Source organism: Bos taurus, chromosome 18 (assembly GCF_002263795.3).
Source record: "Bos taurus isolate L1 Dominette 01449 registration number 42190680 breed Hereford chromosome 18, ARS-UCD2.0, whole genome shotgun sequence".
In the NCBI taxonomy this organism is placed as follows: Eukaryota; Metazoa; Chordata; class Mammalia; order Artiodactyla; family Bovidae; genus Bos; species Bos taurus.
In genome coordinates, this window is record NC_037345.1 from 24,317,873 (window position 1) to 24,339,547 (window position 21,675).

Below are 21,675 nucleotides of genomic sequence, written 5' to 3' on the forward strand. Positions count from 1 at the left end.
GTGTCTGACTCTGTGCGACCCCATAGACGGCAGCCCACCAGGCTCCCCCGTCCCTGGGATTCTCCAGGCAAGAACACTGGAGTGGGTTGCCATTTCCTTCTCCAATGCATGAAGGTGAAAAGTGAAAGGGAAGTCGCTCAGTCGTGTCGGACCCTCAGCGACCCCATGGACTGCAGCCTACCAGGCTCCTCCGCCCATGGGATTTTCCAGGCAAGAGTACTGGAGTGGGGTGCCATCGCATTCTCCGACAAACTAGTATAGCTAAAATATAAAAGGACTGACAATTCCAAGTGTTGGTGAGAGTACTGGGCAACAGGAACTCTCTCCTACAATGCTCGTGGTTTAAAGAGTACAACCGTTTCAGAAACCAGTTAGGAAGCTTCTTATTACCAGATGACCGGGCAATTCCATTCATAAGTAAGTAGCAAGAGAAGTGAAAATATATGTCCACACAAAAACCTGTACATCAGTGTTCTAGCAGTATTAATTCACATTAGCCCTAGAAGAGAAATAATTCAAATATCCATCAACAGATAATTAGGTGGATAAATGATGGCCTCTACTTGGGTTGGAGAAGGAAATGGCAACCCACTCTAGTATGCTTGCCTGGAGAATGCCATGGACAGAGGAGCCTGGCGGGCTATGGTCCATAGGATTGCAAAGAGTTGGACACAACTGAGCATTCATAGTTGGGTTACACCTCAAGTTTGCTCACAATAAAGTACCCAGGTGTTGTGGAAAGAGACAACAGCAAGAATCCACAGTCAGGCAGGGGGTCAGGAACGGGCAAAGTCTGTAGGCATCGAGATCGCATCTGGTCCAGCTCTGTTTTATTTTTGTTTGTTTTAGGCAAAGGCTTCTGCTGTGGGTGAAGTGAGGACACAGCCCTACATTCTGTGAGCCGGGTGCTGCACAAGCCACTAAGCGGACCTCCTGCCCCGTGCATACAGGGGCTCAGAGAGGGATGAGGCCTGCAGACACGGACTCCTAAGTTAGTGCCAGAGCCGGGGCCATGAGTGGACGCCCCCCCCAGAAACCAGCCTGGGAGTCAGCCACACTGGGGGACACAGCCTGGCTCTGCTGCTAGTTGGGCACGTGACTTAGCCTTTCTTTGCTCATCTCTAAAATGGCAGTAGTAACAGCTACTACAGGATTTGGGGCACAGTCAGTGACACGATGCAATGTGTCCTAATGCCTAACACATACTAAACTCGTAACACACACCAGATACTGCTGTCCGTTGTCTGACACCTTAACCACCCTAGGCTCTGTCTACATTGCATGAACACACTCGGTGGGGGGTGGTCACACAGCTGGCCAGCCCTGGAACCACAGTTCCAGCTGGCAGTCTAGCACCTGAGCCTTTTCACTCTATGCCATGTTCCCAAACTCAGTCCTTCATGAGTCACTTCTTTTTCCATGCCAGTAGAGCCCTGATAGCAGCCTCATCTTCAATGGTTATTTGTGTGAAATTATGAGTTTGATGTGACTTTTTTCTAGTACCCATTACAACAGACATAGAATGACAGTAAAAATCAAAGGTTTATATGTAGCTCACATCCACCAAAGTGTGTGTATGAGACTCGAGAGACAACAGCTCGAGAAATGACATTAACAGAAGCTCCTAGAACACAGCATATGGAATCAGAGTTCCAGGGCTATCATGCATGTAGGTGTTGGAAGGCAGCCCGCTTCTACGGAGCTGGGACAGAGGAGACAGGGAGGCTTTATCACAGCCACCACCAAGAGCCAAGTCCAGGTTTACTCCATCGGGTCACAGAGAAGCGCTGCTCTTTCACTGTGTGGCCCCAACTCTGCTGGGTCCCCACTGAGGAGGAGATAAACAGGGCCAGGAGAGCCAGGAACATGCACCTCTCACCACAGGAGAGGTGGGGCTTCTACTAGCTGGAGGCGATTGAGCTAAAATCCCCATCCACAGGCTGTGCCAGACACTGGCTTCCTGTGACAAGAGCATTTTGGCTTTTCTTCCTGAGGTCACAGCTAGACACTGTCCAGATCCCATGGCAGCAGGGTGTGACTAGATGACCAAGTTCTAGCCAATGGAATGTGACCTGTCCCTACCTCAACCCTAACCTTCCTTACAACCATCCATGTGTTTCCTTTCCCTGTCTGCTTGGCCTCGTATCAGGAGACCCCAAGGCTGGGGGTCTGGCAGAGCCACTGAGCAGAGGGCAGCCAGAGCACCCTCACCTTTCACATTAGGTAGTGATGTGAACAAGAAACATTACTGTGTTGAACCATTGAGATTTAGGGGTTGGTTGGTACAGCAGGTGAAGTCAGGCGTTTTTCAGAATGTCACGGAAACTCTGCTGCTACTATCCTGGGACTTAGTATTAGGAAGGGACCAATACATCCTCTAGGGTTTTTGAACAACACTGGGCTCCTCTTGGAGTTGACATTTACCAAATAGGACAGCAGAGGCAAACTTGCTGCCTGTGAGCCACACACATGCTCTGCAGCCACACAACCCAAAGAGCAAACCCTGGCACCAATTTGTGCAGGGAAGACAAAATACTAGCATCTTTCAAGATTGTTTACAGATGCGGTGGGATGATGTGAGCAAAGCATCAAGTGCCCAGTGGATGCTTAGCATATGGTGGTCTCTCTACTCTGCCACTCTCACCCTGTGGGCCTGTGGGCAGCACTCGTCTGACCAACACAGAGCCCTCAAACCCAGGGCAACCACAGTCTGGGTGCGGCTGGGGCTGCTGACTGGGTGAGAACCTGCTGGGAACATTGTCCACAAAGCAAGGAAGAGGCAGTTCCTGTAGCTTCAGGTGAGCTGGTGAAAAAGATGAGTAAGACCAGAAAAGAAGGAGGCCCAGGACTTCCCTGGCAGTCCAGTGGCTAAGAATGCACACTCCCAATTCAGATGGTCTGGGTTCAATCCAGACCAAAGAGCCCACATGCTGCAATGAAGACTGCAGATTCCACATGAAGACCTGGTGCAACTAAACAAATAAATAAATATTAGGAAAAAAAAAAGAAAGAAAGACGCCCAAATAAGGTTTAGGGGAAGAAGTGGGTAGACTTGAAGGGGTATCATCCAGGGAGCGGAAAGATAACCTACAGATGGGGAGAAAATATTTGCAAATCATCTGATACAGGACTGGTATCCAGAATGTATAAAGAACTCTTACAACTCAACAGTTAAGACAAACAGCCCAATTAAAAAGTGGACAAAGATTCTGAATAGACATTTCTCCAAAGAAGATATATAGATAGCTAATAACATGAAAAGATGCTCAACATCCTTAGTCATTCAGTTCGGTTCAGTGGCTCAGTCGTGTCCGACTCTTTGCAACCCCATGAATAGCAGCCTTAGTCATTAGGGAAACACAAATTAAAACCACTCTGTGACACTACTTTACACCCGATAGGATGGCTACAATAAAAAAGATGGACAAATAACAAATGTAAGTGAGAATGTGGAGAAACTGAAACACTCACATATTGCTTATGGTGATAAAAAATGGTGTGGCCACTTTGGAAAACAGTTATATACTTCCTTGGAAAGTTAAAACAGAAAAACAGACTTCACATATGGCCCATGAGTTCCACTCCTAGGTATACACCCAAAAGAAATAAAAGTGTGACCACACAGTAACTTTTGCATGAATGTTCACAGCAGCATGATTGCTAGGATAGCCCAAAAGTGGAAACAAGCCAAAGGTCCATCATATAATACGCACATGAACAAAGTCTGATATATCCAAATTCCAATACAATGGGATATTATTCGATGTATAACATTGGATGCCCCTTGCAAATATAATGCTGGGTGAAAAGAAGGCGGACACAAAAGAGGACACACCATATGATTTCACTCCAATTAAATGTCCAGAACAGGCAAATCCACAGGGACAGAAAGGAGACTGGGGTGGCCAGGGGCTGAGGGTGGCTGCTCGGGTATGAGGTTTCTTTTTTGGGTGCCTGTCCTCTGTGTCCCGTCTGAAGAGGGTCCATGTTCCAGGGGAAGATGCACAGAGCCAGCTCCTAGTAGGTATCGCCTCTCGCACGTGTCCCCCGTGTGACCTGCTCTCCTTGCTGCACAGACTCCAGAGGGGGGATGTGTGCTTTTCATTCAGTAGCTGAGAAAACTCAGGCCTGAGAGATGGTCTATGAAGAAGGTGGCTCTACAAGTCAGGATCCAAATCCATTCTGGTCTTCCACAATTCGATTTTTGCCTCTGAACTCATGGGGGTCATATCCACAGCAGAAAGGGCAGTGGGCCAGGTTCTGAGATATCTGGGCCCAAGAACAGCTCTGCCACTGACTAGCTGTTTGACTCTGGGCCAGTCATCTGAATTCTCTGAGCCTCAGTTTCCTCAGGTGTGAACACCTGTTATACCTGCCCCACAGGTGGGAGGTCCAGAGCACAAAGATGGCGGTAGTAAAACGGGTTTACCTTTGTGCCAAACACAGGGCTTGGAGCTGAGAAACAAAGGATTCCTCCCCTTAAGGGGCTCATCACAGAGCTGTGTAATTGCTAAAGACCTCATATATGCCAGGCAACTTCATTACCAAGGGCCAAATCACGGTAGTAGATCATAAAGGCTAAATCTTCTAGGTAAGAGTGTTATAGACTGAGTGTATGTGTCCACCAAAAATTCGTATGCTGAAGCCCTAACCCCCAGTGTGGCTGTACTTAAGAGTAAGGAATGAAGGTTAAACGGGATCATAAGGATGGGCCCTGACCTGATAGGGTTAGTACCCTTATCAGAGATCTCAGAGAGCTCTCACTCCCCGCCCTCTGCAGGTGTGTTTACCTAGAGAAGGTCACATGGGGAGACAGTAAGAAAGTGGCTGTCTGCAAGCTAGAAGGAGAGCTCTCACCAGAAACTATTTGGACCAGAACCTCAATATTGGGCTTCTGGCCTTCAGAGCTGTGAGAGATACATTTCTGTTGTTCAATCTGCCCAGTCTATGTTTAGTTATGGCAGTCTGAGCTGACTAATACAAAGGGCTTTTGCATACTAGTGTTTTAGGCACTGTTCAAGCCCTTCACGTTGTTGTCCCAGGCATGAGGTTAACAACTGGTATTATCCCAATTCTACAGATTAAAAACAAGCAGCACAGAGCAGATGGGTACCTTCCCCCAGGTCACGTCGGGTACAGAAAGCAGCACTGGGCTCCACGAGTGGACAGGCTGGCTACAGAGAGTGAGCCTAAGCACTATACAAGTTTGTGAGCTCCTTGTGTGCATAAACCGTGAGGTCTGGGTTGAGGGCGTGGGTCAGTCAATGAATTGTGTGCACGACGTTTGTGATGAAGCCCAGAAGCATTGCTGGCCTCATGCCCCAACCCTGAACCGGCTCTGTATGTTCTGCCATCTCATTTTCGTCAAGCAAATGGCTCCCGAAATCCACCATCCACTCTCTGGCCCCCAGGGAGCCTGCCCTAGTGATCAGAGGGAAGCTGACAGCTTCCCAGGGCCATTTGTGTTCATCTCCCCCCACAGTCATCCAACACGGTTTACCCTTGACACAGATGCGGCGACAGTGATACCTGACTTAAATCAAGCAGAAAAGGTGTTTTTCTGCTTGATTTAATGGCTTTATGCCCGTGGTTTGGTGGCCCACGTGTCACCCCACACCAGGCTCCTCCTAGGCTGGCATTGCACCCATATCTACAGCCCCAGGCCCTGGCCCCAAGCTGTGCATCCTGGTGCCCACAGTGGGGCCGCCTCCACCGCTGACTACTGTCTGCCAGCTGTCCAGCACCACTTCCTCCCCTAGACAAGTCAGCCTTTAATTTGTGCCACCTTTGCAACACAGGGGATTCTTTCTCTTTTGGATACAAGGGAAGAGGGGGCTTGGCAATCACCTAAGCTGAGCATTTAAGTTTTGCCAGAAGCATTTACAGAACTTTCTAGAAGTTATGGAACTGAAATGAGGGGGCAAGGTAGAGGGGAGATCTAGAGGCCCTCTGGCTCCTCAGTAGCAACTGTAGGATGAAGGACTTGCCTGAGGCCACAGAGTAGGCTGGGGGCAGGGCCCAAAGCCCAGCTTTCCTTGAAGCATCAGTGTTCTTCTGCCATAAGCTGAGGCCTGCGTGTGTGCATGCTAAGTCGCTTCAGTCGTGTCCAACTCTGTGTGACCCCATGGACTACAGCCCGCCAGGCTCCTCTATTCATGGGATTCTCCAGGCAAGAATACTGGAGTGGGTTGCCATGAGCTGAGGCCTGCTACACCTCCAGCTCAAGTCTGACCCTAATCTGACAAAGACCCTGGCCTCTCCCTAAATTCCTGGGGGGCCCAGAAGGACTGGGCTCCTGCCCCTCCATGTGCCAGAGAGTCACAGAGAGGGAAGATGGGTCCCCATGCTGGGTGTTCTCCCCATCCAGGTGGGTGGCGGGTAAGAGAAGGGCTGGGATGGGGGGGGGGGGGCGCTGTGATCTCCCACCTCCCCAGCTTTTCCAGGAGAAACAGCCTCCACACAAAGGCTAGATCTGATTCTCTTCTCCCCATCCAGCTTCGAAATGTCTAGGACTTATAGCCCAAGGATAAGCTTCGGGCCTTGCTTCCTTGCACACTCCGGAAGATGACGACGCTTAGAGTGGTCTTTCCACCTGCTCACCCCTATGGCTGGCAAGCCCCCAGGAGCTGGCCAAGGAAGTATTACTACCAACAAAGCTAGTGGAGGTGATCGAATTCCAGCTGAGCTATTTCAAATTGTAAAAGATGATACTGTGAAAGTGCTGCACTCAATATGCCAGCAAATTTGGAAAACTCAGCAGGGGCCACAGGACTGGAAAAGGTGAGTTTTCATTCAAATCCCAAAGAAGGGCAATGCCAAGGAATGCTCAAACTACTATACAACTGCACTCACTTCACATGCTAGCAAGGTAATGCTCAAAATCCTTCAAGCTAAACTTCAACAGTACGTGAACCAAAAACTTCATAGGATTACTCCAAAAAACCCCAAAAGTTTAGGAAACTCTGGATGAGACCCACGACAACAAGCCTCCTTTCTGCTGGGCTCTGAGTGCCTTCGTGGCTTTCCAAGAGGAGACACAGTCCGTGCCCCCAAACTTACTCAACGAGAAAGGGTGTTGCTCCATCACATCGAAGGATGACTGAGGAATCCCAGCCAGAGGAGTGTCAATGATTCCTCCAGCACAAAACTGTAGGTTCACAGCGAAGTGTGCACTGAGAAAGCTGGGATCAAACTCTAGTAGGGCTGCTGCAGACAGTGAGAGATGTGGATACACAGACAAGGGAAGCATCGCAGGAAGAGAAGGGGCCTCCAGGGACAGGACGCCCTTTGCAGGTCCAGCAGGAGGCGCTGGGCACCATGGGACTCTCATACTGCAGGGAGGCTTGCCCCTGAGTGGCTGGTGGAAGAGGATCTGAGATTCTGATGTGTTGGGCCAGGACCTTCCATACCACTGGGTCTTGGAGAAGAAGTAAACCAGAAGTGCACTGACATGACGCAACACAGTCCAGGGAGGGGCCTGCACCTCTCCTGCCCGCCAGGCGGTCTCCATGGAGCCCTTGCTGGCCGCAGGCTCTTCCCCCAATGCAAACATCCCCTGGTCCAGGCCATGAGCATCCATACTCCTCACCCTGACACTCAGGACCTTCTCTAAGCCAAACCCACCCTTTTCCCCATGGTCTGCAATGAGGAAGGCCTGGGTTCGATCACTGGGTTGGGAAGGTCCCCTGGAGGAGGGCATGGCAACCCACTCCAGTGTTCTTGCCTGGAGAATCCCCATAGACAGAGGAGCCTGGCAGGCTGCAGTCCATGGGGTCGCAAAGAATGGAACACGACTGAGCAACTAAGCACAGCACACAGCACAGCACAGGCTAGGAGGGGTAGCAGGGGCAGCACCTCAGGCCTGGAACGGAGGCAGAGACCCTGAGTGTAACAGAGCAACTGGGCAGAAGGGCCTGACCAGTGCCACATCCGGGCTGCTCAGGCAGGAGAGAAATGTGTATTCATCTTATTTATGCCACTGTTACTTAGGGCTCTTTGTAACAGCAGGGAAACCTGCACCCTGGCTGATATACACTGATATTATTTCCATTTTACAGAGGAGAAAACTGAGGTTCAAATTCAGGGTACTTAAGGAACCTGCCTGAGGCCACAAAGATAAGAGGATCCAGTGTTGACCTTGCACTTGCCTGACTCCTGAGCATGTGCTCTGTGCCCCATGACACACAGAACCTCACTCAGAGGATGCACGCTGTGGTTCCACATGAGAAGACACGAGAGGCTGAGGCCTTATCATGAGGCTCCCTGCTGCAGAGGGGACGCTTGGACGTGGCCCCAGAGAGGGCCGTAACCGGGAATCAAGGTACTGCTCACTCAGGTGCACAACCCGGACCCTGAGAAGAGCTGGGGTTGGGGTGGGGGACACCTGGGCCCCCAGCAGTCACCCTGGTCTGCAGAGCTGGGCACAGAGAGCCGCCTTCCTCTCCTCGGCTGGTTGTCATCAAGGGCACCAGCTGGTCCAGGCACCCGGCAGGGAAGTGCGGCAGGGAGAAGGGAAGGAAGACCGAGGCCTGGGCAAGAAGGGGGAGGGTGCCCACAGAGCTGGAAAAGCGGGACCTAATTTGGCAGTGAGCTATTTCAGGACTGTGCCCCGGGGACCTCGGACCAGAGACACCGGGGGAGGAGAGTCTGGTTGTGCAAACGCTCCTAATCTGCAGCTCCTCTAGGGCCGTCAGCTGCTCCTGGGCTCACTCGGGAGCGAGGACGTAGAGGGGCTGACGGCCAGCGCTTGCGCTGGGTGATGCGTGTTTGCTGTCTGAGCCAGAAGGGTCTGTGCCCATCAGAGCTAGAAACACGCTCACGCTGTGCCTGGACAAGCACATGACATGGCAGGACTCCCTGTCTGTGGCATGTGCTGTCCTAAGTATAAAAACACCCCCCCCCCCAAAAAAAAAACACTCCTATTTTACAGATGAGGAAACTGAGGCCAGTCTGCTCATCTCTGCTCATTTCTGTTCACCCAGTGCCTGACACACTGCTAGTGCACAGAAGGCCACAGCACGTTTCTCAAATGAACAAATGAGGGGACTTCCCTAGCTGTCCAGTGGTTAAGACTTCACCTTTCAATGCAGGGTGTGCAGGTACGATCTCTGGTTTGGGAGCTAAGACCCCACATGCCTCACGGCCAAAAAACCAAAACATAAGATAGAAGAAATACTCTAATAAATTCAATAAGGACTTTAAAAAAAGAACAAGTGAGACAATCAATGAAAGACAGAGAGGGAGAGAGAAGCTGGAGGTGCCCAGGAGATGGAAAAGATACTTACAGCCACAGGGACTAGGTAGGGTTTATGGTGGGAATGATGTTCTCAGATCAGGGACAGCCTTAATACAAAGAAACAAAGCAGCGACCGTTTAGGGAGCATGTGCTCTGGGCCAGGCGCCCCACTGACGCTGGGACACCTGATGGGGCTCAACCTTCCTACTCAGGAAGAACCATCCCAAGTGTTTCTGGGGGACTGTCACCCAGGGCCAACCGCCTCTCTCCTCTCTGGGGTCCTGCCTCCTCTCTCCCTGGGTCTACCTCTTTTGGCTTCTGTCTTGGGCCTTGCAGGACCCCGGTTCAGGAGCAGCCTTCCTCAGCTCCACTCCTGCAAAGCCAGGAAGAGGGACAGGGGCCGGGGCACACACCTTGCTCCCCGGCCTGGAACAATGGTCACAGCCGGGCTTCTAGTCCTGGCTCTCCCTTCACCAGCCAGGGGGTGATGTGTGGGTGAGAGGAAGATGAAAACAAGAGCTGTTTACTGCACACTTACTGCGTGCCAGGCCCCATGCTTAGCCCTCAACATATATGAATTCTTCAACCGTAACAGCCCTGTGAGTAGGTCATTGTTATTATTACCTTCGGTTTCCAGATGAGGAATCTGAGGCTGAGTGAGCCAAGTGACCACCCTAAAGTCCAAAGCTGATGGCAGGCAAGGCCAAGACTCAAGGTTATATCTCTGACTCCGAGCCCTGGCTCTGACCCCTGCCGAGCTGCCTCCCCCTGGGCATGGCCCTCTGCAACTGCACTGGTCTGGCTCTAAATTAAGCCTTGACTAGCACATGGCTAAGGTCCCTGCTGGCTCAGGGAAACCGGAGTCTTCCCAGGAGATATTCCCACACATGGGCCCATGTCTTCCACTTGCCTTCATCTCCCATTCTGCCATCACCCCCTGCCGCAGCCCCAGCGGAAAGGTGAGAAAGGAAGGGTAAGTGGTGGGCTGGGGGCTACACCCGGAATCCTGGCTGGCCACTGAGGGAGAGGCCACCGGGGGAGGAGTAGCTCTGGCTCCAGCCAAACTGGGTTGCGTCATAATCCTGCTATAGTAGCTTGAGCGTGGCTGGCCATCCACCAATACGATATGAATCAGGCACAGTGGGCAGCGCTGAAGTCAAGGAGAGTATTCAGGATGACTACGGTGGCCTCCCCAGCATCTCTTTCTTCTGCTTCCATTTCCTGTTTCATGAGCTCCTGGGGAATTCACTCTGGTCCCAGGAACCCTTCAGGCAATCAGAGTACCACATCTCCTTGGTCACAGTGACTGGCTCAGTCATGTTCAGGGATGCGCATATGATCTCAGTGGGGCCAAGGAGAGAGGGCAACTCCCAGGATCTAAGTGGCTTCTCAGGGAAGGGTGTACAAGGGTACACCCTCTGCTCTGCACATTCAGGGATGCTCAAGGGTCGGGGCAGGGGGGAGCGGGAGGAAGTGGTGATGTAACTGTGACAGCCATTTTCTTGCAAGATGAGAAGTGATTTTGTGGGTCCAACAGGAAGGCTGCGGGGCCAGAGGAGATGAAGAGGAGCCGGGGCAGCTCAGCAGAGCTGCTGGTGGAGCCTCTCCTGCAGCCGGCCCTCTGGACTTCTTCCTCCCTGGCCCCGGGGAGTGTTTTTTTGCTTTCACAAGCCAGTTTGATTGTATTTCTTATTTTTGGTGACCAAGAGTGTCCTATCTTATCCAGAGAGGGTCTTCAGCAGTGGTGCAAGACCCTGGTAGGTTGTGGAGGCGTAAATAAATAAGAGGGGAAGGAGCTGAGTAAAGAGGAAGATGGGTGTGTGTGGTTATGACAGGGGCAGACAGGCGCTGGTTTTCCTGGGGAAGCCACCACCACCCTGCTTCTGTGGGACTACACCCCTCTGGCCAGGCACGCAGAGCGCGGGGCCTTCTAGCTGGGGAGGGACCCAGACACCACTCCGCGGCCACCCTCTCGATCTCATCCACACGGCTGCCTCGACATACCCATGACACCCCACAATGAGCCAAAGTCCACCTCTGGGTCCCCCTGACTCCTCTGTAAAACACCGGGTCCCTCAGAAAGGGTTCGTCATCCACAAGGGGCTCCAATGTGGGGTTTGGATCAAATTAGGCAACAGATATGGTCAGGGAGAGACCGCCCTCCGGGGTGAACGGTGACAGTGCTCACCACAAGGCTTGAACCTGTGTCCCCTATGGGGCCGTGCAGCCAGCCCTGCACTGTGCACTAACATTTTTATAGATCCTCTGACCATGTTCTGGGTAGCAAAATTATACTGCATTGCATTAATGGTGGGTCCAAAGTATTAATTTGTTAAGCATACATTTAGAAGTGTTAGTCGCTCAGTCGTGTCCAACTCTTTGTGACCCCATGGACTATAGCCCGCCAGACTCCTCTGTCCATGGAATTCTCCAGGCAAGAGTACTGGAGTGGGTTGCCACTTCCTTCTCCAGGGGATCTTCCCAACCCAGGGATGGAACCGGGGTCTCTTGCATTGTAGACAAATTCTTTTCCGTCTGAGCCACCAGAGGAAGCCCATTTAAAATATACAATTTTGTGGCCTTATTTTAAGAATTCTTTATTTTTCAACATGCCAGGAGCCTTAACACATGAGCATTGGCCAGGCAGGCCTCTCTGAGCTGTCCTCTATGTCTTCCAAGGCTGGGCAAGATCCTTGGCAGCTTGTTTGCCACCTTGAGCCCAAAAGATGTGCCCCCTACGCTCCTGCTCCAAAGAGGAGGCTCTTGGCTTTCCTGTGGGTAGCTGGTGGAAATGCAGGGGATAGGGGTAGACTGAGGGCCATCATGTGGGCCCCCTTATACTCAAGGGAAAGGCCACTAGTGGGGACCCCCATCCTGATGCTCGGAAATGTTCACTTGCACAGTCATAACATTTTTTTCACCATTTTTTTCACAGTCATAACATTTTTTTCACCATTTTTTTCACAGTCATAACATTTTTTCCCCATTAGAGGGCTTACAGGGAGTGACAGATGAGGGGAGTGTACGCTACTGTGAGAGAGAGAGAGAGATTGTGAGAGAGAGAAAGAGAAAGAGAAAGGGAGGGAGGGAGGAGACACAAGCGCAAGACATCACTGCCTGTGGTTTTCATTTACTGTTAGTTGGAGTCGTTAGGTTTCCTTTTTTCTTTCTAAAATTCCACATCTCTTTCTACAGATGATGAACGTGCGGAGCCTGGCCGAGGCGCAGGCCGGAACACCCACCCATTCCACGAGCCATGACGTGGAGGGGCCGGATGGAGGCCAGGCGCGGCAGTCACCCAGCCCGCCCAGGGAAGCTGGGGCGCCAGGCCGGGTGGGTGGTGGTCTCGGGGTGGACTGCCCTGCTCTCTTCAGCGAGCCCCACCCCAGGCTCCTCTGCACGGACATTCCTCCCAGACACTCTGCCACAGCTTTGCGCTGCCAGGAGATTTACCTGCCACCAACCATCTTCTCGTCCCCAGTGCCCCTCAGGACAACATTCCAGCTTCTGACATGGGTGCTATAGACCAACTGTGTCCTCTCAAAATTCCTATGTAGAAACCTAATCCCCAGTGTCCTGATATTGGGAGGTGGGGCGTCTGGGAGGGGATTAGGGGACAAGTGCCTTTATAAGAGACTCCAGAGATCAATCCCAGTCTTTCCGTCTCAAGAGGACACGGAGAGAAGATGGCTGTCTGTGAACTAGTAAGGGGTCCTCCCCAGACATCTCATCTGCTGCCACCCTGACCTTGGACTTCGCAGCCTCCAGAACTGAGAAACATATTCCTGTTGTTTAAGCCACCCAACTATGGTCTTGTTGCTGTATTGGCCAGAAAAGACTAAAATGGGCAAACAAAGGCAGAAACCAGAGAAGAAGCTACTACCACCTCTGTCCCAGCTTGGAGGAGCACACGTTCCCCAGAGTAGCTCCCCCACCGTACCCCCATTTCTAGCCTCCAGACTGGACTTCCCACCGACTCAGCACATCTGCTTCCACGTTCTTACAGATCCCCATGACAGCTCACAGGCAGAGTGGTCGGCGGTGACCGGTGCCATCCCCCAGCCCCCTTCTCTCTTGCCTCTGTGTCCTACTAGACCCCCCAAAAAAAGCCATGTTTTTGTTTTCCTCAGCTCCCTCCCTGCTAGGCTGATGTGTGGTTCGAAGTTGGGCAACCCAGCATTCTCCTCCTGCCCTGGAGTCCCTGTGGGAGGTGTTACCTGGAGCCACGAACACCCAGAGGGCCCTGCAGGGTGGACCCAGGCCTGATGCTGCAAGGAGCCCCGGGGCTGCCATCTCTCACGAGTCCCTGTCCAGGAATTGACGGTGTCCCTACCGTCAAAGACACCGACAGTTGGGCGGTCTTCACTAGCAGCCAAATACATCCTAACTTACACAGTGCAACTCAGAGGAGCTCTATGACTTGCTCAAAGGAAGGTGTCTATACGAATGTCCTGGGGTGGCATATTAGGCCCAACCTTCTACTGGAATGTCCTTTGTCTCTGGGCCTGGACCACAATCTCTGACGTCCATGGAGAGAACCTTGAGGCCCACTATGACCCTCCATTGACAAGGAAATATCCTGATGTGTTCTCAACACTTGACTTATGAAGGCAGGGAAGGGCTCAGCATTTTATCAAGATTCAGAAAAATGGTTTTCTGTTTAGCCCTCAAAGCTCTCTGGAGGAGAACCATCCTCTTCTCATGAGCACCCCTTCATTAAATGCCAATCACACAGAGAAGCCCAAGTTGGCTCCAGCTTTCCTGATTCTTGAGGATGGGCATTGACAGCAGGACAAAACCCAGGCAAAGGCAGGGCTCCTCCCGTGAGCGCTCAGATCCCTGCCCTCTGCCAGGGGGCTGCCTTTGAAAACTGGAGTAGTTGTCACTCTGCTTCAAGGCACACAATGCTAATAACAGCTAAGCTTTCCTGAGTACCTACTGGGTGCCGGGCTCTACTCTAAGATCTTGCACCTAGTAGTCATTTAGTCCTCAAGACAACCCCCTGAGGAGCATCATTATCACCACATTTTGATGAAAAGAAAAAACACCGTCTACCAGACTTCCCTGGTGGTCCAGGGGTTGAGAATCCACCTGCCAGCGCAGGGGCTGCAGGTTCGACCCCTGGTCCAGGAAGATTCCACGTGCTGTGGCTTAATGCTGTGGAGCAACTAAGCCTGTGTGCCACAACCACTAAAACCCAAGTGCCCTAGAGCCCGTGCTCTGCAACAAGAGAAGCCACCGCAAGGAGAAGCCCCCACACCACAAGCTTGACGGAACTAGCAAAAGCCTGTGCACAGCAACAAAGACCCAGCACAGCCAACAAATAAATAAAAATTTAAAACAAATCAAAAGAAAACACCATTGCCTACCGAAGCATCTGTCCTCCTTGCCTACGCCCTGGTGGCAGGGACTGGGTCTTGCCCACCCCTGCAGGAACACCTATGTGGATGAATGAATGGGTGAATGTACAGGTAGATAAGACCATTCTGGCCCTCAGGCTCCCCTCCTTCCCTGTCCGGCTGCAGAGTGCCAGGGGACGGCTGGGGCTGGAGCTCCAGAATGACCACATTCAGAAGAGGGAGCGACCATCTTCAGCTGCGGAAACCCAAGAAGAGGCTAAGGAAGAGAGGCATTGGAGGGCCATCTCAAAACCTGGCATTTTAATCCCCCGTTTCTTCCTTTCCCATCTTAAAACCTGCCGTTCCTCTGAGCTGGTCTTTTTGGAGGAGGGCCAGGAAGAGCCACTTGTGTTGCCAATCTGGGCCAAGGTACTAGCAGCCAGGTGTGGCACTCTTTACGGCAGAGCTTAAAAAACAGACACCTGCCCCAAACCCAGGGCCTGCCCGATCCAGTCTTAGATGATAGGAAGCAAGCCAACCTGGCTGCACTGAACCCTGCAGAGCTGAGGAGGCCTTGCAAATCAAAGGGTGGGCTCCCTCTTTCATTTTTGCATCTAACCCTGCCTTCCTGTGCACTGTCTGCCTGGGGTGTTGTGACTGCTCACTGAGTATTTGTGGGATGACTGGCTGACCCACCAAACGAAAGACAATGAGGCCCCAGGTTGGCTGAGTGATTTTGGGCAGGCTGCTGAGATGGAAAGAGAACTGAGCAGAGATTCAGAAAACCTCAAGTTCTAGTCCCGGGCCTGCCACGTCATCCCTGGAGTAAGTCTCTTTCCTGTTGGGGCCAGGTGGGGCCCTCATCTGCAAAATGGAGCAGCAGACTTAGACGGTCTTAAACGGAGGAGTTTCGAGCTCTGTAGCCTGGGTGGGCAAAGGGTCAGAGCTGGGCCGGGGTTGGCCTGCTACAGCTGAAGAGTGGCGGCGTCCAACGCATGGTGGTGTACACACTGCTGCCTGGAGGAAGCCTCTTTCCGGCCTCAGGTTTGGGCCTTTGTCACCTCCCCAGCCCCCCATCAGACCTGACAACGACTGCTGAGGTTTCTCCAGACCCCAAAGAACTCAGGCAGATACAGACTAGACAGCATCCTTGTTTTCGTCTCTTTCAGAATTCTTGTGAACTGCAGGGTAAACAGCCCTGCACCGTGGAGACGGCATCACAGCATTTCCCTGATTAAAAAGGAGACCGTGTTCAGCGCTCCACTGTGTGACTTAAACGGCAAGATTTCTCTTACCAGAGGAGATCCGATGACATTCTGGAATCTAAGTGTGAAATCTGATTCTGCCTCCCCAAAGAGTACCATATCTCATCTCAGGGCAGGGAGGGGGCATTCCAACGAAGCCCCTTGGTGAACCGTCAGAGGCTGGGTGGCAATTCCAGCACCAGCACTGATCTTTAGTCCCGCTTAGGGCACTGGCCACGGACTGCAGGTTAGGTGCTGTATGTGTCAGGCACTGTCCCAGCGTTTCATGTGCATCACCTCATCTAACCTTAACACCAGAGGAAAGGAGACAGTATTAGAATTATGCCCATCTTACAGACAGAAATACTGAGGAAGCTAAATAGTGTACCCAGGGCCATACAGTTGGTGGTTGAACCGGGACTGGAACACAGTTTATCCAGTACTTCTTGTGTCAGGCACTGTACTAGATGGATAAGACCTATATTCTCCCCATAGGGAGTTTAAAATTTAGTGGGAGAAATAGGCATGTGCACAAAGAAAAAATGAAAATGAGAGGGTTTTTCAATTTAATAAAGCCTCACACAAGTTCAAAGCATTATTTCTTTGCTATTGTCCCATTATAATGTGCTTTACATATGCAAGTATATATTGCATATGCACATAAATTTTGTGTGTATTTCCATATACACGTGGGTGTGATCAAATTTATCACAAGGGAGTGTTCATAGACTTTCCCCATCCTCAGCTTGCCCAAACGAACCTCCTAATCCTCTAGTTGTCCAGTTTCCCCCAGACTTTGTTCCAGTGTCAGGGTTGAGGCCAGTTCTGCCAGACAAGCTACTCTGCTTTTGTGATGCAGATGCAGGCCCTGGGCGTGAGGATGGAGGGAGAAGAGGGAGGGGGAAGATCCTCTCAAAAGTTTAGGACAATTTACATGACAATGAGCTGGGGTGAGTAGGGAGAGGGGGGAGGAAGGAGGGAGATGGAGATGCAGAGAGGCGGAGAGGAGGCGGAGGAAGGAGGTGGAGCAAGGGAAGAGAGACCGAGGGAGAAGGCAACCGAGAGACAGCTGGAGACGGGGACGGAGGGAGAAGGGGAGAGGGAAGAAGGCGGCAGGAGGCAGAGACGGACAAGCGAGAAGACGAAAGAGGACAGGAGGGGAAAGCCTGGCAGGCTTGTGGGGGTGGGTAGACAGACGGTGTCCGGGGCACTTAGGAAGAAAGCAGTTCAAGAGAGCAGGACTGGGACAGACCCGAGGAAGACAGGAAAGGCCCTGTGAGAAGAGCAGTGGGGGCTGTCCTCTGAGTGCCTTTCCATGTTTTGGGAGAGACTCCGAAGAACAGGGTTCTGAAGGTTTATGTTGCCTGGCTGTACTGTGCCTCTTTAAATGGGACTCTGCCCTGGACCTGAGCCACATGGATCATAGCTTCCTTAGGGTTACAAATCTATAAATACGGATTCTGTGCTGAATGACCTTGGATAAATCACTTTGCCTCTCTGTGCCTCATTTTTTTCTTTTCCACTTCTCACTCCCAACTCACCAGGCTCACTTTCTCTTAGGGCCTGGTGGTGTCTGCTTGGAGCCTCTCTCTCTTCCTCCCACGGCTCCTTCTCAGGTCGTTTCATCACAAATATCCCTTTCAGGTTCAGGGGAACCTTCCCTGGCCACCTAGTGTGAAGTAGCTGCCCCCTTCCACCTCATCCCTCAAACCCCCCACAGCTGATACACAGGCAGGCTGGGGGCGGGGAGGGGGGGGCGGTCCCTGCAGCAGCTCCTAGACAGCAAAGCCACACTAGGCCACTCCCAGGAAACACCTTCTCCAGCTGCCCAGCTCACTGTGGCCTAAGGTGAAATAAAACAGGAGGAGACGCCCCAGGGCCTGGAGGACTTCCTGACAAGCCTGAGTGCCGTGGTGCCATCTGCCGACAGAGGACTGGGCTCCAGCTCCTCCGTGTCCAGGGGACTCTCCAGGGAGTACCCGTTCTGTTCTTGGTCTCCCTTCTCAGTGGACCTTTTCCCAATCCTCTACTTGAGGGCTGTCTCCACCACACAAGAAACAGCCACAGAGGCCAAGGGGCCCACAGTATAGACCTTGCTACTGCTAAGTCACTTCAGTCGTGTCCGACTCTGTGTTATCCCATAGACGGCAGCCCACCAGGCTCCCCCGTCCCTGGGATTCTCCAGGCAAGAACACTGGAGTGGGTTGCCATTTCCTTCTCCAATGCATGAAAGTGAAAAGTGAAAGTAAAGTCGCTCAGTCTTGTCCGACCCTCAGAGACCCCATGGACTGCAGCCTACCAGGCTCCTCCGTCCATGGGATTTTCCAGGCAGGATTACTGGAGTGGGGTGCCATTGCCTTCTCCCAGTATAGACCTTAACACATTATGTTCCTAGCAATACCCAAGCAACCACCTCTCTACTCAGGATAATAAACTGGGAAAACAAAATCCTCCAGGAACAACAAATGTTTTCCAAAACCAAAGGAGAAAAGCATTTCAAAGTCACGCTGTTTTGGGTTATAATCAGGGCAGGAGGTTCTGAGGAAGGAAGAGTTGCTTGAGAGGTGGGCGTGGCAGTGAACACACACACTCTTGGAAGGTCTCACAGGCTGTGGTGGGTGTGTGTGTTTGTGTAAAGTGTGTGCTATGGACATGTGAGCCTTCTGCACTGTGTCTGTCACCTGGTTAACTGAGATTCAGGCACCAAGCTTTCTTTGGCTGAAAGGCAGAGAGACCAAAGGCCTGTCCCATGTCTGAAGATCAGACCGGGCATTTTCTGCTTTAACACCCGCCCAAGTTGACAAAAGTGAGTTAATACTTGCAAAGTGCTTATGGCACAATGCCTGGCCTCTAGTAGGTGCTCAGTACAAGAGAGCTATTGGTGTTACTGTTGTGACCATTATTATTAAAATGAATGAAGTCCTGTAAGCTGTCTGGCTACTGATAACCTGTCTTGGCTACATCTGATGATCTGAGCTGCTCTTTGCTGACTGGTCTTCCAGCTCTACTATCCTGGAGAAGGAAATGGCAACCCACTCCAGCATTCATGCCTGGAGAATCGCATGGACAGAGCCACCTGGCAGGCTATAGTTCACGGGGTCCTAAGAGTTGGACACGAATGAGTGACTCATACACACACATCTCCAGCAAGGCCTGGCACACTGTCTCCTCAGTGAATTCTTAGTGCAAACAGAACTGAAGACCTCACAGTGTCCCTCATTCCACGGCCCTGGCTCTGTGACCAAAACCAAAGCCCATCCCCAGGGAGAAGGGTTTCCTCCCTGAGGGGCAGTGCCTGGCTTCCCCGCCCCAGGCTGGCCCTGGACATCCTCCGTCACTCAATTTCCCCTCCTCTGGGGGAAGGCAATGCCTGAGCTGGGATGACTGTCGCAGAGAATTAGGATTTTGTGCATAAAATATTGAATTTTACATTTAAAGCTATCTGTCACAGATGATTTATCATACCCAGTGAAGGTGAGGATGGTTTTCCTCTGTGAGGGAGGTGATTTTTTGGCAAAGAAAGGATATATACACAGTGCACAACCACACCACACGGGAATCGGAGCTTAACGCTCTCTATCCAGAGGCTTCAACGAGGGGCCCAGGCACTTGGTGGCCTCCACCTGCTCCCCACCTCACACTCCAGGTCATAGGGAGAGGACGGTTGGGATTCAGCGTCCCAGCAGGAGATAAAGAGCCACTCCTCAAGAGAATTTTCCAAGGCTGTTTTCCCTTGCCCCTTTTATTCGGCTTAAGGCAATGGCACCCGACTCCAGTACTCTTGCCTGGAAAATCGCATAGATGGAGGAGCCTGGAAGGCTGCAGTCCATGGGGTTGCTGAGGGTCGGACACTACTGAGCTACTTCACTTTCACTTTTCACTTTCATGCATTGGAGAAGGAAATGGCAACCTACTCCAGTGTTCTTGCCTGGAGAATCCCAGGGACGGGGCACCCTGGTGGGCTGCCGTCTATGGGGTTGCACAGAGTCGGACACGACTGAAGTGACTCAGCAGCAGTATAGCTGTGTAAGGTTCAGTGAACACAGACATTTGCAAATAAGAGTTTTTATGACTTATTCCATTCACCACCTATCAGAAGCCTGGAAACTCAACTGAAAACTATCCCTGTTCTAGGATGTCAACTTCCTGCAGGAAGGAGAGTGCGCCTGGTCCTCAGACTCACCTTGGAGGGGCAGAAAACACAGCCCCCTGGTGCAAAGGAGGAAGAGAGTGGATTCAAACAGCTGCCCCCACCACTGGCAAGGAAAGGAAAGCTCCCCTAAGGAGGGGAGATGGTGGCCAGGTAGGGCTTGTAGTGCCTAAAAAATATATTTTTCTGTTCAAGTGAGTTGCCCAAGGGCATGTACTTGGACAATGTTGTGAGGGTCACGATTTAGGGCAGTATCACCAACCCTTTCTCATCTACACAATAAACCCTGGAATTCTGGTCTGTCATCTCCATCGGCAATCGTGCTATGGCGGTTTGCCCACCACTGGAGCCCCCTGTTGGGCTGTACTGGCCAGATGGACAGGTGCCCTGGCTGGTGACACAGCACAGTCTCGTCCTGTCCCCGTACGGCAGCCCGGCCTCAGAGAGAGGACATGGCGGGGAGCAGGGACAGGCCGTCTCCTCCCCGCGCCCACGGGCGCAGCGGCCTACCTTTCGCTCCTTGTCACCGTACTCGATGCCCAGAGTGTCCATGGCCCGGACGATGGCTGCCAGGGACTGGATGGTGTTGCTGTAGACCACGGGCTTGTACTGCTTCACGTCTTCGCCAGAGAAGCCGTCTTCGTGGATGATCCTAGAGAGAAACCACACACAGCACGTATGATGAGCGCGCTGGCCTCACCTGGCAACGAGCGCCGTCAGACATGGGAGCCCTCCCCTCCCCTCTCTTCTTCCCTTCTCCCCGCCGGTCCCTGGCCAACCTCCTGGCTTAGCTGGCTGAGGGCCTGGTCCAACCTGGATGCTGAGTTACTGAGCTGCTATGGTCACACCACAATATCTGAAGGGTAAATCTACCTGAATTACCGAAAATTAATTTGAAACACAGAATTGTGGAAAAAAAGAAATGCAGTCTCTTTATACTCCCTACATACCGTGGAAGCAAGATCAGTCAAGGGGTTAATAACACTTGAAAGCACTCAGAATACACATTGAGCACTCAATATATGCTTGTCATGAATATTTTACTATTTATTTTTGGCTGCTCTAGGTCTGTGGTGCTGTGTGTGGGCTTTCTCTGGTCGCAGTGAGTGCGGCTACTCTCCAGTTGCAATGCGCGGCTTCTGTTGTTGTGGGGTAAGGCCTCGAGGGTGCGGGCTTAGTAGCTGTGGCACACGGGCTTGGCTGTCCCGAGGCGTATGGAATCTGCCCAGGCCAGGGATTGAACCCCTGTCCCCTGTATCAGCAGGCAGATTTCTCAACCACTAAGCCACCACGGAAGTCCTGCCAATAGTATTTTTAAGCAAAGCTCAGGGTTTTAGCTTAAATATCCACTCAGGAGCATACTGTTGAAGACCCCTGAAAGAAGCCTGCAGATGAAGAACACATTTTTCTCTCACAGCAAACTTCCACTGCTTAAGGTCACTCACTTCAAACGAACCACCTTCATCTTTGACAACAGGAGAGCCAGCAGAAGGAGGGGCCTGTTCTCCACCCTCGGTTGGGATGTGAGCACTGTGTCGCCCTTGTTCTGGTGGCTCTGAACCTGACACGGAGGACACAGAGGTGACACTGCAGCTCCTGGAGGCCGCGCGACACTCAGCGCCCTTCTGTGCTCAGGCTTGGCTGGGGTCAAGGCTGAGGCCAGACATGCCCTGAGGCTCCTGTGCCCTGCAGATGGTGCCCGTTGCT

At 52.0% G+C, this 21,675-nt stretch overlaps 1 protein-coding gene across 1 annotated transcript in view; it reads right to left on the bottom strand.

Annotated features, from left to right (window-relative positions):
• The window catches only part of GNAO1 (G protein subunit alpha o1), a 180,041-nt gene that overhangs the window by 61,161 nt on the left and 97,205 nt on the right, over nt 1-21,675 (bottom strand). The window contains exon 3 of the mRNA NM_174325.2: nt 20,479-20,620. Within this exon, the coding sequence (NP_776750.2) occupies nt 20,479-20,620 (142 nt within the window). The remainder of the gene's footprint in view (nt 1-20,478; nt 20,621-21,675) is intronic.